The sequence below is a fragment of the Panulirus ornatus genome, chromosome 7 (genome assembly GCF_036320965.1).
Source record: "Panulirus ornatus isolate Po-2019 chromosome 7, ASM3632096v1, whole genome shotgun sequence".
NCBI classification, from domain to species: domain Eukaryota; kingdom Metazoa; phylum Arthropoda; class Malacostraca; order Decapoda; family Palinuridae; genus Panulirus; species Panulirus ornatus.
In genome coordinates this window covers 30,757,857-30,776,004 of record NC_092230.1, presented here as the reverse complement: position 1 = coordinate 30,776,004, position 18,148 = coordinate 30,757,857, and the positions used below count along the sequence as shown (strand labels likewise).

General features: G+C 39.3%; 1 protein-coding gene across 1 annotated transcript in view; it reads right to left on the bottom strand.

Annotated features, from left to right (window-relative positions):
• The window catches only part of psidin (phagocyte signaling impaired), a 477,751-nt gene extending 466,966 nt beyond the window's left edge, over positions 1-10,785 (bottom strand). Inside the window, exon 1 of the mRNA XM_071663426.1 lies at positions 10,541-10,785. Within this exon, the coding sequence (XP_071519527.1) occupies positions 10,541-10,601 (61 nt within the window). The 5' untranslated portion in view covers positions 10,602-10,785. The remainder of the gene's footprint in view (positions 1-10,540) is intronic.
• Positions 10,786-18,148: the final 7,363 nt, after the last annotated feature.

Sequence of the window (18,148 nt, the reverse complement as noted above, 5' to 3'; positions counted from 1 at the left end):
CATATAATTTCCCAGGAATACTCAACAAACTTATACATCTGTAATTTGAACACTCACCTTTATCCCCTTTGCCTTTGTACAATGGCACTATGCATGCATTCCGTCAATCCTCAGGCACTTCACCATGATCCGTACATACAGTAAATATCCTTATCAATCAGTGAACAACAGTCACCGCCTTTTTTAATAAATTACACTGCAATACCATCAAAACCCGCTGCCTTGCCGGCTTTCATCTTCCACACAACTTTCAGTATCTCTTCTCTGTTTACCAAACCATTCTCCCTGACCCCTCTCACTTTACATACCACCTTGACCAAAACACCCTATATCTGCCAATCCATCATCAAACACATTCAACAAACCTTCAAAATAATCACTCCATCTTCTCACTTCACCACTACTTGGTATTACCTCCCCATTATCCCCCTTCACCGATGTTCCCATTTGTTCTCTTGTCTTATGCACTTTATTTACTTCCTTCCAAAACATCTTTTTATTCTCCCTAGAAGTTAATGATACTCTCTTACCCTAACTCTTATTTGCCCTCTCAAGGATTCACCTCTTGCACCTTTCTCTTGACCTCCTGCCTCTTTCTTTTATACATCTCCCAGTCATTCGCACTACTTCCCTATAAAAATCGTCCAAACGCCTCTATTCTTTTGCGAACATTCTTACTTCTTCATCCCATCAATCACTACTCTTTCTAATCTGCCAACCTTCCACCTTTCTCATGCCACAGGCATCTTCTGCACAAGCCATCACTGTTTCCCTAAATACATCCCATTCCTCCTCTCCCACTCCCCTTCCATCATTTGCTCTCACCTTTTTCCATTCTACACTCAATCTCTCCTGGTACTTCCTCACACAAGTCTCCTCTCTAAGCTCACTTACTCTCACCACTCTCTTCATTCCAACTACTCTCACCACTCTCTTCATTCCAACATTCTCTCTACTTTTCTAAAAACCTCTACAAATCTTCACCTTCGCCTCCACAAGATAATGATCAGACATCCCTCCAGTTGCCCCTCTCAGTATGAACATCTAAAAGTCTCTTTCACTTGCCTATCAATTAACACATGGTCCAATAACATTCTCTGGCTATCTCTCCTTCTTACAAACATATACTTATGTATATTTCTCGTTTTAAACCAGGTATTCCTAATCACCAGGTCACCAGTCCTTTTTCAGTACACAAATCTACAAGCTTTTCACCATTTACATTTACAACACTTAACACCCAATGTACACCAATTATACCCTCAACTGCCACATTACTTACCTTTGCATTCAAATCACCCATCACTATAACCCAGTTTCGTGCATCAAAGATGTCTAACACACTCACTCAGCTGCTCCCAAAACACTTGACACTCATGATCTCTCTTCTCATGACCAGGTGCATAGGCACAAATAATAACCCATCTCTCTCCATCCACTTTCAGTTTTAACCCATATCAATCTAGAGTTTACTTTCTTACACTCTATCACATAATCCCACAACTCCTGCTTCAGGAGTAGTGCTACTCTTTCCTTTGCTCTTGTCCTCTCACCAACCCCTGACTTTACTCCTAAAGCATTCCCAAACCACTCTTCCCCTTTACAATTGAGCTTCATTTCACTCAGAGCCAAAACATCCAGGTTCCTTTCCTCAAACATATGACCTATCTCTCTTTTTTTCTCATAATGGTTACATCCACAGGTAGCACTAGGAAAAGACAACAAAGGCCACATTCATTCACATTCAGTCTCAAGCTATCATGTGCAATGCACCAAAACCATAGCTCCCTTTCCTCATCCTGGCCCCACAAAACTTTCTATGGTTTACCCCAGACGCTTCACATGCCCTGGTTCAATCCATTGACACCACATCCACCCCGATATACCACAATGTTCCAATTCACTTTACTCCTTGCAGGCCTTTCACCCTCCTGTATGTTCAGGCCCTGATCGCTCAAAATGTTTTTCACTTCATCCTTCCACCTCCAATTTGGTCTCCCACTTCTCCTTTTTCCCTCCACCTCTGACACATATATCCTCTTTGTCAATCCTTCCTCACTCATTCTCTCCATGTGACCATGCTCTCTCAACTACATTCTTTTCATTACCACACATTTCTCCTACCCTTTCATTACTTCTTTAATCAAACCTCCACACCACATATTCCCAAACATTTCATTTCCAACACATCCACCTTCTTCCTCACAACCATTTCTATAGCCCATGTCTCACAATCATATAACATTGTTGGAACCACTATTCCTTCATACATACCCATTTTTACCCTCCGACATAAAATTCTCGCCTTCCACACAATCTTCAACGCTCTCAGAACCTTCGCCCCCTCCCCCACCCTTTCACCTTTCACCCTCCTGTATGTTCAGGCCCTGATCGCTCAAAATGTTTTTCACTTCATCCTTCCACCTCCAATTTGGTCTCCCACTTCTCCTTTTTCCCTCCACCTCTGACACATATATCCTCTTTGTCAATCCTTCCTCACTCATTCTCTCCAATTGACCATGCTCTCTCAACTACATTCTTTTCATTACCACACATTTCTCCTACCCTTTCATTACTTCTTTAATCAAACCTCCACACCACATATTCTCAAACATTTCATTTCCGACACATCCACCTTCCTCTTCACAACCATTTCTATAGCCCATGTCTCACAATCATATAACATTGTTGGAACCACTATTCCTTCATACATACCCATTTTTACTCTCCGACATAAAATTCTCGCCTTCCACACAATCTTCAACGCTCTCAGAACCTTCGCCCCCTCCCCCATCCTGTGACTCATTTCCGCTTCCATGGTTCCATCTGCTGCCAAATCCACTCCCAGGTATCTAAAACACCTCACTTCCTCCAGTTTCTCCATTCAAACTTTCCTCCCAATAGACTTGTCCCTCAACCCTACTCAACCTAATAACCTTGCTCTTATTCACATTAACTCTCAGCTTTTTTCTTTCACACAGCCACCAACTTCTGCAGTTTCTCACCCGAATCAGCCACCAGTGCTGTATCATCAGTAAACAACAACTGACTCACTTCCCAAACCCTCTCATCCACAACAGACTGCATAATTGCCCCTCTCTCCAAAACTCTTGCATTCACCTCCCTAACAACCCCATCCATAAACAAATCAAATAACCATGGAGACATCACGCACCCCTGCCGCACACCAACATTCACTTGGAACTAATTACTTTCCTCTCTTCCTACTCGTAAACATGCCTTACATCCTCAATAAAAACTTTTCACTGCTTCTAGCAACTTACCTCCCATACTTAAAAAAACAGATGGATTTGTATGTAGCATTTATGGATCTGGAGAATGCATATGATAGAGTTGATAGAGATGCTTTGTGGAAGGTAATAAGAGTATATGGTGTGGGAGGTAAGTTGCTAGAAGCAGTGAAAAGTTTTTACCAAGGATGTAAAGCATGTGGACAAGTAGAAAGACAAGAAAGTGACTGGTTCCCAGTGGATGGTGGTTTGTGGCATGGGTACGTGATGTCTCCATGGTTGTTTAATTTGTTTAGGGATGGAGTTGTTTGGGAGGTGAATGCCAGAGTTTTAGAGAGAGGGGCAAGGATGCAGTCAGTTGTGGATGAGAGCTTGGGAAGTGAGTCAGTTGCTGTTCGCTGATGATACAGCGCTGGTGGCTGATTCGGGTGAGAAACTGTTGAAGTTGGTGAGCGAGTTTGATACAGTGTGTGACAGAAGAAAGCTGAGAGTAAATGTGAATAAGAGCAAAGGTAATTAGATTCAGTAGGGTTGAGGGACAAGTGAAGTGGGAGGTAAGTTTAAATGGAGAAAAACTGGAGGAAGTGAAGTGTTTTAGATATCTGGGAGTGGATTTGGCAGCGGATGGAAACATGGAAGCGGAAGTAATTCACAGGGTGGAGGAGGGGGGGGAGGTTCTGGAAGTATTGAAGAATGTGTGGAAGGTGAGAACGTTATTTTGGAGAGCAATAATGGGTATGTATGAAGGAATAGTAGTTCCAACAATGTTATTTGGCTGTGAGGTATGGGCTATAGATAGGGTTGTGCAGAGGAGGGTGGATGTGTTGGAAATAAGATGTTTGAGGACAATATGTGGAGTGAGGTGGTTTGATCAAGTAAGTAATGAAAGGGTAAGAGAGATGTGTGGTAATAAAATGAGCGTGGTTGAGAGAGCAGAAGAGGGTGTATTGAAATGGTTTGGTCACATGGAGAGAATGAGTGAGGATAGATTGACAAAGAAGATATATATGTCAGAAGTGGAGGGAACGAGAAGTGGGAGACTGAATTGGAGGTGGAAGGATAGTGTGAAAACAATTTTCAGCGATTGGGGCCTGAACATACAGAAGGGTGAAAGGCATGCAAGGAATAGAGTGAATTGGAACGATGTGGTATACCAGGGTCAGTGTGCTGTCAATGGATTGAACCAGGGCATGTGAAGCATTTGGGGTAAACCATGGATAGTTTTGTCAGCCTGGATAAGAAAAGGGAGCTGTGGTTTTGGTGCATTACACATGACAGCTAGAGACTGAATGTGAACGAATGTGGCCTTTGTTGTCTTTCGCTAGTGCTACCTTGCCTGCACGGGTGTGTGTGTGTGCTGTTTGTCATGTGTGGCGGGGTGGCGACAGGAATGGATGAAGGCAGCAAGTATGAATATGTTCATGTGTATATATGTATATGTCTGTGTATGTATACATTGAGATGTATAGGTATGTATATGAGCGTGTGTAGGCATTTATGTATATACATGTGTATGTGGGTGGGGTGAACCATTCTTTCGTCTGTTTCTCTGTGCTACCTCGCTAACGCTGGAGACAGCAAATAAGTATAATAGAATATAAATAAAATAAATATGGAACCATGGAAGTGAAAGTGAGTCATTGGGTGGGTTAGATGGGAAAAAAGGGTCTCGGAGCATTGAAGGATGTGTGGAAAAACAAGATCAAAAATGGTTATGTTTGAAGGTACAGTAGTCCCAACAATGTTGAATGATGTTAGGCATGGCCTATATTTGAAGATGTGCAGAGGAGAGTGGAAGTAATGGAAATGAATTGTCTGAGGACAATTATGTGGTGTAAGGTGGTTTGATTGAGTAATAAGATGGCAAGAATGGGGCGTGGCAATAAAAAGAATGTGGGTGAGAAAGCTGAAGAGTGTGCTGAAATGGTTATGGTATAAATTTCCAGAGGTAAAAGCAAGTAAAAAATACCCCTACACATGTGCTTGGGAAACATTGCGCAGATACACATGTGCCTGGGAAACACTGAAGATTTCTGGGGAAAGTGAAACTTTCATAAGTCTAACATACAAGATAATGTCTTTTCTGTGATTTCTTACTAAGCCTTACTTCTGATAATATAAAATTTTTGTTTACTATTTCAGCATGCCAGCAGGTCAACAGTGTTCTGTATGCAGTGGGATGTTTGGCATTCTGTTTTGCAATAATCTTGCAATGCCTTATATTTGCAGGTTTTGCTTGGACTGACAAGAGCCTTGAAAGAAAAGTTGGCTGCAGCTACTGAAAAAAATAACTGTTCTAACACATAGGGTAATTGCATTACAGGACATCATTGAATCCAGCTTGCAAACATCAGAGTGTGAGCCATCAATGTCAAGAAGCAGCACTGTGGGTATTGAAATACTCAAAGGTAATCCCTCTCTCACCAAGTAAACTCTTCCAGGTAGTGTGATGAGGGGCAAAACCCTGCAAACATTTCCCACTGATGCCAATAATTAAAAGAAAAAAATCTATGGCTTTGAATGATGTTGAGGACAAAAAACACAAAGTATGACTCTTCAGAAACTCCATGATCTGAGGACAGCAGGAGGAATTTGGAGCCAGAAACCCTTTAAGCCATAAATGTTTTTTGTTTTCCAGGTGTTAGTGTAGATGATGCTGCCAACACTGTAAATGAGGTCTGTTGTGGAACTAATGATAATAATTTTGTTCTTTGCCATGTACTGAAGGAAATATCAGAGATTAGAGAAATATCTCCAGCTCATTTGAAACTTCCGAGGTGAAATAGATAATATTGTGATTTCAGGAGTTCTTCTCAGGATCGGCATTAGGAACACCTTCTTTAGCAGGGCATTCACTTTAAATAATAGATTACTGAACCTTTGTTTTCAGGAAGGACAGGAGTGCATAAACTTGTGGCAACATTTCTACAGGCAATCTGATGTTTATCAAGGAAGGACTAAACCTGAATGCAATGGGAGCCGCACATTTTGGTAGGCTCCTTAATGAGTTAACATGTGTGTTTTGGTAAAAAAAAATGTTGCTTGTGAGGAGTAAACCCATCCACCAGTATAAGCACCATTTGAAATAGGTCTCGCCTTCATCTAAAAATATTTTATGCTAACGGTCGGAATATATGCAATAAAATCTCAAGAGTTAGAGACAAAAGCGTTGGAAGGAAATTATGACATGATTGCTATTCTCAAATCTTGGTTAGATATCAACAACAGTGACTTCCTTGCTGAATACTCATTTCCTAGGTATACAACCTGAACAACAGGGACAGGGAAAACAAAGTAGGTGGCAGTGTCTTGCACTTTGTTAAAACTCATCTAAATCCTAAAGAAAAAATGCTGAAGCCATTGAGAATGCTGACTTCATTATTGTATAAATTAAAGATAAAGTTCATAAGAAAATAATAGTAGCACTGGTTTATAGGCCCCTTACACAAACACCAAAGGCAGATGAAAGATTTTATGATCAGTTAGCAGAAATTTGTAATGAAGAAGATTATATCATAGTAGGAGGTTTTAACGTACCAGTACCTAAATGGGAAGAATCCCTTTACAGTAGCTTAAGGCATGGACTCTTGCCTAAATTTGCTTAATAGCAACCTAATCAACTCCGACAAGAAACCTACTCATGATGAGACTACATTAGATCTAATTCAAACTACAAAGGTGGATACAGTCAATAACACTGAAGTGAAAAGTTTGGTAAAAGTGATCATGAAACAAAATTACTGTGAAAAGTTTGGTAAAAGTGATCATGAAACAAATTACTTTTGAGGTCGATTTCGACACAGCTTGTAACACTGGTCAACATGATAGCTTGTGAAGAGATACCTGATTTTAAATATGCAAATTTTAATGATCTTCACATGCTCCCGACATGCAAACCTAGGTAGACAGGGTAAGTGAAAACGACATGAACATAGCTTGGGAAAGTTTCAGAAAAACCTTCAAAGCAATAGGGAGGAATGGACATGCCAATACATTGTAAATGGTCAATTTCAAAAACAAAGCCAAGGTAGTGGAACAGTGAAATAAAAAAAAGCCTATTGCCTAAAGAAGCAGCTCGTACGAAATTCAAAAAGACCAATAACCAAAATGATAAAGTTACTTAATTCACATAGAGAAAGTAAAAGAGATATATAACAAAGTATACATCAACAAGAAGCATTTGTTGCTGTAAATAGCAAAGGAAACCCTAAGCAGTTTTAGTTATATCAGAAGCAAGAGTCAATACTGTCATTTGGTCCATTAATTATGGAAAATAGTGAAATGCTTAGAGACAACAAAACCAAGGTAAAAATCTTAAATGACTTTTTTACATTTGTATTTACAATCAAAGACACAACCCACATCCCGAATCTAGTTTCACTGGTAAGATAGGGGATGTTCTTCCACAAATTGACATAAAACCTGAAGACATGCTATAAGCAATAATCTTAAAGTAAATAAATTAAATAGTAGGCCCTAATTAGTTTCATCCAAGGAAAAAAAAGAGATGAAATACGAGACAGTTAAGCCCTTGACTGCATATTCAATAAATCACTTGCTACAGGAAAATTTCCAGATGAATTGGTTCTCAGTGAATGTAGGTTTGCGGCAGGGGTGTGTGATGTCTCCATGGTTGTTTAATTTGTTTATGGATGGGGTTGTTAGGGAGGTGAATGCAAGAGTTTTGGAAAGAGGGGCAAGTATGAAGTCTGTTGAGGATGAGAGAGCTTGGGATGTGAGTCAGTTGTTGTTCGCTGATGATACAGCGCTGGTGGCTGATTCATGTGAGAAACTGCAGAAGCTGGTGACTGAGTTTGGTAAAGTGTGTGAAAGAAGAAAGTTAGAGTAAATGTGAATAAGAGCAAGGTTATTAGGTACAGTAGGGTTGAGGGTCAAGTCAATTGGGAGGTAAGTTTGAATGGAGAAAAACTGGAGGAAGTAAAGTGTTTTACATATCTGGGAGTGGATCTGGCAGCGGATGGAACCATGGAAGCGGAAGTGGATCATAGGGTGGGGGAGGGGGCGAAAATTCTGGGAGCCTTGAAGAATGTGTGGAAGTCAAAAACATTATCTCGGAAAGCAAAAATGGGTATGTTTGAAGGAATAGTGGTTCCAACAATGTTGTATGGTTGCGAGGCGTGGGCTATGGATAGAGTTGTGCGCAGGAGGATGGATGTGCTGGAAATGAGATGTTTGAGGACAATGTGTGGTGTGAGGTGGTTTGATCGAGTAAGTAACGTAAAGGTAAGAGAGATGTGTGGAAATAAAAAGAGCGTGGTTGAGAGAGCAGAAGAGGGTGTTTTGAAATGGTTTGGGCACATGGAGAGAATGAGTGAGGAAAGATTGACCAAGAGGATATATGTGTCGGAGGTGGAGGGAACGAGGAGAAGTGGGAGACCAAATTGGAGGTGGAAAGATGGAGTGAGAAAGATTTTATGTGATCGGGGCCTGAACATGCAGGAGGGTGAAAGAAGGGCAAGGAATAGAGTGAATTGGATCGATGTGGTATACCGGGGTTGACGTGCTGTCAGTGGATTGAATCAGGGCATGTGAGGCGTCTGGGGTAAACCATGGAAAGCTGTGTAGGTATGTATATTTGTGTGTGTGGACGTATGTATATACATGTGTATGGGGGTGGGTTGGGCCATTTCTTTCGTCTGTTTCCTTGCGCTACCTCGCAAATGCGGGAGACCGGAAAAAAAAAAAAAATGGAAATTCACTACTGTAACACCGATGTTCAAAAAAAGTAATAAGTCACTACCTGGTAATTATCATCCAAATAGTTTAACATCATATGAAGCCATTTCCTAAAACAAAATATGACACTGAGCAAACAGAATTTTACCCTCCAAAGGTATTTCTGTAATTACAGAAATGTAAATAAAGCCACATGCACATTCTCTAGGTTTAGTATGAGTTCTACTCTTTTGCAATCATTTTATGGCTACATTATTTCTTATCCTTAAAATTTATCTTTCCATAATAAATAAGGTTAGTGGTAATGTAATGAAGAAAAGGTAAAATAAAGGGTTAAGTGATACAAAGTGTGAAATACCAATATAAAAAATAATATAATTTGCCTGTTTTCATGCTACAAAAGTTTTGTGGGTGCTATTATTGCTGAAAATACATTATCAAAACACAGTCTCTACTTAGCAGTGCTAAGATTCCATCTCATTAAAGAGGTAAACTGCAAGTTCAAATGTCTGTAGATACAGGAATGTAGCCCTATGTGGGACAGATCACATTAGAATTAATTTGATCCCTATATCTTTACAGCTCTCAGAACTCATCCAACAAATGTGCAAAACTCAGAAACAAAAGTTACAAAAAAGAATGAGTGGCAGCATTCACTGGAATGTATCAATGATTTAAAAAATTACGCATTTCTGGACCCAACAGCACAATTTTCTTGTATCACAACTTTAATCAATATGTATGTCAACAAAACAAAATAAACCTCTATAGAATCCAAACAAATGCAAGATAAATATCTTATACCAGCTTTCCACAGGACGGTGACTTTTAGAAAATGCCAGGACAAGACAGGAATTCTTGCTGATTATCAAATATTTTCTAGATTTGGACAAGTGTTACCTATACATTCGTTACACTCTCAATTGTCCATTTCTAGTGCTTTTGCCCCATAATTTCCCCCTACCTCAAAGCCCTGCCCACTTTCTAAGAAATTATAACTGATGGAGTTAGATGTTTTACACTTAAAATCCCACATTCAATGTCAACTCTAGGCATTGTAAGAAATACATTACTTTATATTGGAGCATCTAAAAAAACGGGCGTTCGAATTCTGAAATTTCACTTTAAAACAGAAGTGGCTAGCCACATCCAAAACCTAGCTTTGATGCAGAGCTAAAATGAGCTTTTAACAAAATCATCATTCCAAGGTTAGTATCAACGTGTAAGTAAACTGAAAATTTTCATGTCTTCCTTCAGAAATATATGAAATCTTTTGTATCATTCAGTAAAAATTGTAAACATGGAACAGACTGTCTCAGAACATATCGTTCAACAGGCTGAACACATAATTCCGTAAATCCCTACTCATCTGATAAGCCACCTTCAACAAGATCAAATATCAAATTGCAAAGGTCATTCCAATATAACGTCGTCCTTAACAAAATATTACCCTGAGCTGACTTTGTACTCAAAGTGGTTAGTATCATGTAGTCAAAGAATTTTTGTCGCTACATGAATCCTTTACTTGCAAGTCCCATACATACAATGGTACATTCATCAATCTTGAAAATTAAACTGGAAGTGAATCTTACCATAAATAGGCCGTAAACGTCTTTCAATAACAGAATCGTCAACATGCGCCCGACCGGCCATGTTTGCTGACTATGTTATGATTTTAGAAAGTTTCTTTCTAATTCCTATCATATCAAATTTTAATAATATTATTTATATCTTCCTCATATTCGTTACTTATTAAGCGAAAATCAGTCTGACAAACTGAGGCAAACGCTATCAAACACATGCAAAATAAATGATGCGCCGCACGGTACTCAATTATTGCCACTGTCACTACACCTTCACATTTAGATGAAAACAAACACTTGGGCCATACATTTTACCAAATTTATACACTGAATTACCCCAACTTTTCCTTCTGCTCATTCGTATATCTTTAGATTTTTTCATGTGTATTTCTTCTGATAACTGAAAAATGTTAAGCATAAAGTTAAACAATATTTTCTATTTAAAATGCGTGTCTACGGGCAAAGATGAAACGGATGAACAGTGACATTCAATTTTAGAAATGCTTATAGTCCTCTGTAAGTGGACTGCTAAAAGGTGATGTGCAGCTCAGTCATATTCAGAAATTAGATCAATTTGTTGGACTTCCATATCTCATTCGTTGTTGCAAGTAAAATATTTCCAAAAACTACCAAAAGAATTACTGAAATAAAGAAAAAAATGTTTAGCAAGTTCTCCAGGTTATGGTTATTTACGTATGCTGCGTCATCATTGAGTTTGCTTGAAAGATTGGATGCAATAGCAAGCACAAGAATTATGCTGATGCTGAGTCAGGTGTAACATGCCCTTTCTAAGATGGTGTAATGACGTATGCGTTCCTCAACAAAACCTTTTAATTAAAAGTCCACGTGCCTTCCCGTCAAGGACCTGGGTGCCTTGTGAAACCGCACATTCCAAGTCTCCTTTGAACCCAACAGGTTTGTGGTAAAAAATCAGTCCAGATGGTGTGGAAACCGCACATCCCACGTCTCTCACAGTCACCAGGTTTGTGATAAAAAAGAAAAAATCAATCTATATGGTGTGAATGACTTGGATACCTCACGCAACATGACGTCCCCAACAAATCTCTTTCAACCACAATCTTCATATACACTTCGGTGACGCATTGCCTCATCGGTCCTTCTAGACCAAAGTCATACATCACCCACCCGAGGGCAGTGTTCCATGGCCATAAAAACTGTGGGTTTTCTAACTTAAGCCGTCAGATACAGACACATCTGGTGTATGTCCTTGCCCCTATCCCGCAGGAGCTCATCACCTACTACCCATATCATCGCAGCTGCATACTGAATGCGGTTTATTCTCCCTAAGGCAGCTCTGTAGGACCTCCGTGCTGTCTTCTGCAGGTCTAGTATCACAGGAACTCGGTAAGATAATCTCCCTCCTATACAACGACACCTTACCGCGACAGCGCTTTCTGCAGCACAGCCAGAACACCTCGGCAATATCTCCCAGTTCATGTAGCACAACTACGATACCGTGAGGCTATGGGACTGCAAGAAGCGACTTCTGTGATGTATGAAAGGAGAAGAACAGGTTATAACAAAGACGTTAGGGGACGACCAGTTATGGATACGTTTGGCTTGGAGTGATCTAACCAGGATACACTAAGAAAAGCTTAGAATCTGAAAGGCATGGTGGAATTCAGTGGGATGTTCATCAAATGTGATAGATTTAAGGAAAGAAAAGAGTACAGTCAGAAAAAACTGGAGACGTGACACATGGCAAGTGGATGGAGAAGTCCTGTTAGAACTACAGAAAGGGCAGGAGTATTTGGGAATGGTAATGTCAGACTGAAAGTAATGTATTCAAAGGAGGATGGATTGATGGTTGTAAAAAACTGAAAATTCAAGGATCGTATAAGGGACAATGCATCTGATATTATTGGAATGGTGGAAACTAAGCTTACCACAGATAAACTCACTTTTCCGCCCAAAGTGGTATATGAAGGGAAAGGGAATGGGAAGGAGGGGGAGGATCGGACTTCTTAATAAAAGGGAATCTGAAACTTCAGTAAATAGTGGAGGACGGCTCATTCAGACTATGTACTGAGAATAGTAACTATAGGGAAGAAGAGCACTGTGGTGTTATCAGTATGTACTCCAAAGAATTGAAACGAACCGGAACAGAAACACAATGATGACAACAAAGGAAGAATCAGGATGGTACATATAGTGAAACACACACCTCTTAGAGATGGTACACTACGGATAATGGAGAATCTTAGTTATACAGAGACAGAGTAGGGAAATCTGGATTCTCGTGGTATAAAAGAAAATTTCTTGCAACAGCATGTCAGGGAGCACACTAAGATGAAGAATGATATACCAGCATTACTACACCTTATCTTTAATCATACTAGCATGGATATTGAGAAAAATGTACACGATACACCTGTTGGAAAGTGATAATGTAATACTCAGATTTGAATATCTGGTTAAAGTGGACATTAAAAGAGCAGGTAAGGCAGAAAGTAGATACAATCGAGGAACTACACAAACCTCAATAATTCCTATGGTAAGATAGACTGAAGAATGGAATTCAGTAGCCACGAACCAGGACGTAGTGTTGAGAGGTTTATTGAAATTCACAGTGAGGAATGAGAGGCATGGGTACCTCAAGCCTCAAATAAAGAAAGAATGGTCACAAAGAATGAATGATTTTACTAAAAATGTCATAAACTAAAGGAGCTTCGAGATAAGTAGTGATGAAGAGATAGAAGCACTCTAACCCGGTAGTACTGGCAAGGTCTAAGAGAGTATGGGACGAGTGGAGCAGGATGAAAAAGAAAAATTAAAAGTATTGGGTAGAATTAGTTTATGACATCCACCTGCTTGGAAGTTGAAATCACGCTCTTTCATTTTTTGTGTGTTTTGCACGATTCTGACCTTTCTACCACAACTCACTACACTGAAATAACCCTCCCCCTCTTTATCCAGCAATAATAGGGTACTCTCAGCAGGAACCGGGGTTTGGGAAATCATAAAAATGCGTGATTTCTGATAGTATTGAAGGTCAGGAGGATCGTTCTAAAGACATCATAAGCCATCTGGAAAAGCAGTTTCAACTAAACCGAACCTAACCAGGGCCTAACGTACCCTATCGTAACATATGTACACCTATGAGTACTTACCTTAATCAAACTCTATAAGACTTAGAAATGGGGTTGTCATGGTCCTCCTCTTCAGCCACACGTCACACTGGCCACTGTTTCTCTGACTGCAGGGGGTAGAGCTTGCTGACAGTGACGAAGTCCTCGCTGGAGTGAGTGACGAACAAGTATCGCGCCAAGTACTGCTTGGAGTAGTCAGCCTTGTTGCCGGGTCGCTACATCCACAACTTATTGTCCCTCCACAATATTCTGCGTGTGAATAGTGCAATTATGTGGATCATAATTCTCGGAGTGTTTAATCACAAGATGGTCATATGAATCCGTGGTTCTCCAGGCTATTGCCGGTTGTCCACTTGTCACTTACAATAGTTGTCCCTGGGCGTATATATATACTGCTTAATCAAAGGAAACATTGCAGCAGGTGACATTTATGGGCAACAGGTTCTACGAGAGGAATGACGTAAAACTTCTTGGATTTCCTCTCGAAGCCGCCAAACACTCGGAACACGGCCTCTCTCGCATCTCCTCTTTCCAATTTGCAACTCGTCAATTTTCACAACAATAACTGGGCTTCCTACTGGCTGTTGATGGTCAAAACAGTGTTTCATCACTTTTGTTTTCAGAACAGAAACTGATCCAGTCTACACTCGTACTGCAAAACAAGTTCACTCTTGACGCCATGATGATCCTAAACGCGATGGAGCCAATGATTTATATAATCAGATTCTAGAACTCCAGATGTGCACCATCGGCATATGTTCGTTTAAAATGTGACAATAATTATACTTTATCTTCTCCTTACACATAGGAATAACTTTCCTGCCACATAACCATTATCTATTTGAAAAGTGTCCAAGAGTCCTGTGTGTTCGTATGTTTGTTGTAAGGCTGCAGTACGGATGCGTAGTTGTTTTCTGGACATTAATAGGCCACTTCGAATTTGAACCAACCAATCACAGTTCCTTACATGCCGTCATAGTCCCGCTCTTCAATTTCAAATAATGTTCAACATATCCCTGTATAATGCCTGTGATCTTGACTGCTTCGAGACGATCGCGATTTCCTATTGAAAATTATGGTAACGACTCACCCCTCCTGTACCATCACTGTGGAACACTCCCTAAACCCTTTTTCAACTTGTGCACCAGGAGCAATAGCTCGTGCACCACTTTCCTTGTACTTAGCACATCATTCTTGTACTACTAAGTGCGCTTCTGTATTCCCTTTTCGTTTGACCTCTACAAAAGAAATTAGATACATCTAAAATGGGTATCCATTTTACCTGTAAAATAAGTCTCTAATATTTTTAATTCATTGTAAATGGAAACTTTTAAACAGGCTCTTGGGAATGGGTCATTTCAAATATACTTATGTTGCTAATTCTTTACCATACATACTACTGAATGACTAGGTGCTTCTTTTGATCTAGCTCTATTGTTGACAATTACTCTAATTCTTAGTGGAGTTTATTCTATATCGTACAAATAGATAATCTGCAACATAAATTCCAGCTATAAGTTCTTGTATATTTAACGTGAGACAGATTCTAGTGAAATCATCTCAGCTCCTGAGAGCCATTAAAGCTGAACGCACACAAGAAAAGGAGGAAAACATTTCCGGTGACCATTACTTTAAGTTCGGCACCATAGATGTTTGAATTTCCTGTTGTTGAAGAAGCATATGATAATTATGTAAACATCATAGATGCAGTCAAGAATAGCACTACTTCAACAAGGAAAATAAAACCAATCTTACGTTCGGTATCGCAAACCTTTGTAGATCTACATACACTAGACTAAGGGGAGATAATTCTTTTAACAATAGATTGATTTACCAGAAAATATAAAAAAGTCAAGGAAGCCAAAAATGTATCAAGAAAAAAGTATTGGAGAACTTTACCGAATCAGAATAAAGAAGTTGGTCGAAATTTTTTTAGTAGGTTCTTTGCTTCGACTTATTAATGAAGGCATCAAAATGTATTACTTTTTTGCTGTGATGTTCTTTCCGGATGTTACTTGTCAGTGTCTGGGTGTCAACAGATATAGTAAGGAGCTCATAATAAAAAAAGACCTTTCCCCTATCTGTCTGCTTCAGTAATGAAGGAAACTATAACGATTTCACATGAAGGAAATGATACACAGTCTATTAGATACTAAATATAGTGCTGCAGGGGAGGATAAGATATATACCATGTTATGTTAAAACATCTTACTGAAGCCTTCATATAATGACTGTCAGCTTTGCTGAGCCTAAAACATTGATGCTTACTGTACTATGCAGATGGAAGATATCCCAGGTAAAGTCACTGTTAATATTAGATTGGTTTGGTATCTTGAGACATAATTGCATTATCTCATTCCAATACTGTTTTATGAAATTTCATTCTACCACCAAGGAATGTCTGACAGAAAGACTTTGGTCCTGTACTGTGTGGGAAAATGATAATCATGAAGCTACTAGCTAGGCAGAAATATGTGGGAAACTCCTTCCATGGACATATCTTAGTGAGAAGGAACAGACGACGGACGTTAGAGAACCCTTCTCCAAATGGGTTGAGGTGCCTAACGGAGTGCCAGAGGGTCTGTTTTAGGACTATTATTCTTTTTGTTATATGTACATGACTTACCTTAAGGGATGGACACCTACCTTAATGTGTTTGCTCGAGGCTTTAAATATGTCCATCTTGGAAGAAAGAATGAGGGGTGACTTGATCACAACCTTTAAATGTTTAAAAGACAGAACAGTTTTTCGAAAGATGTGGAGATTGAGGAACCAGAGGTCATAACATGAAATTGAGCAAAAAATCTTGCAAGCAAAGATGTAAAGAAGTACTTTGATAGCATAAGAGTGTTAGGTGAATGGAACAGTCTGACCAAGGACACAGTTAAAGGCTGAATACACATGTAGTAGTATGATAATGTTCCAGAGATAGGGGCACCACGAGTGTAAAACTCCCTTCCCATACATCATACAAATTGGGTTATATTAATAGTAAGTCATCCCACTTGCGATAGTACAAGAGAAACCAAGAAACGTCTCGTTCCTCTTGCCGCAGCATCATTGGTCTCCAGTGGCATCATGGGACCCCAGTTAATACCTCATCCTTTGTCAAGACTGCCTTATCTATATTCCTGTTTCCTGTTTCTGCACAAGCAATAGTGATTTACCTTGATAACTGTACAAATTTGTCAATGTTTTTATTGATAATAGCTCAATACAGTATGGAGGTTTTCCACTCAATGAGCCTCAATTTCTTGAAATTTACTTTTATGCAGCTTTGCAACTATACATATTTTCAGCAATTAGTTTCTTTAACTTGTTCCATTCATTAGTACTGGGATATGAAAACATTTCTCTTCTACTAAGTTTCTTGCCTACTTTCTTGTTACATCCTCTGGTTATCTAATCGGAAATTTTTACGGAGATCTGTTCACGGCTGACATCAACTGGTTTGCAGTCTTATAGGATGTGATCCAGTCACCGCTCACCCTTTTCTTAGTGGACAATTCTATGGCCTGAGTCACTTGTATATAGTAACTTGGTTCTCTTAATTTTGACAATATCTTGATGGAAATTTCCTAATACATACGCTAAATGCCATTCTAATATTCTGCAAACAGAATTTCTTTACAATTCTCGTGAGGTGGAGTTCTGTCGAGGGTTTAAATATCTTGTCAATTTCCATGTCCCTTAACCTAGGTTCCTACACCTTATTTTCTGGTAATTAACAATTGTATCAAGATCTTTTATCACGTGTGTCCCATTCCCATTATTGAGCATTTATCTGCATTTTCTCTTTTTCTAGCCAAATACATTGCCAACTTCAGTGTCTAGGTTTTCTCCTAAACCGAGGCAATCCCCATCTTTCTGTACTTTCCTTGCGACTTAATGTTCGCAAAGAAATCATTTAGCTCTGTTCAGGCTCATGACTATATCTCTCAAGTCTGGTTTCCTCTCATCTGATTCTAACACCTCCATAAGATGGTTATCAAGTCTAAGAAATAAATAATCACTTTTGCTGATTGGCCTACCATATCTGACATTTCCATTTTCCATGCTATGTGTTACCATAAAATTAGTAATAATTAGTCTCTGATTCTAGATGTGGTCAGTTAGATGCTAATACAGGAAACAACTCGAAGAACTTGTATCACCATAACTTTCTCCTCATGGAAAATTTACTTTTGTTCATTTCATTATCGACTCACGGCGAAAGAGGCACAGTCATGCCTCTGTTCCAACATGCTTTCTCTGACTAAAGGTAAAGAGCTTCAATCCACAATAAACAGATCAAGGACACAACTCAAGGGAAGGTGGAGGAAGCTACTATCTCCCACTCTAAGAACTTGTCTCATGACATTTTGTCATGAAAATTTGACTTCCACCTTTCTTTGTAACTGAAATCCTCCATTACCATTATTGAGAAGCATATAACTTGATCCTAATTCCCTTATTTTATTGTATATATGTATGGCTTCATTTAAATCCTGTGAATCATTATCTAATA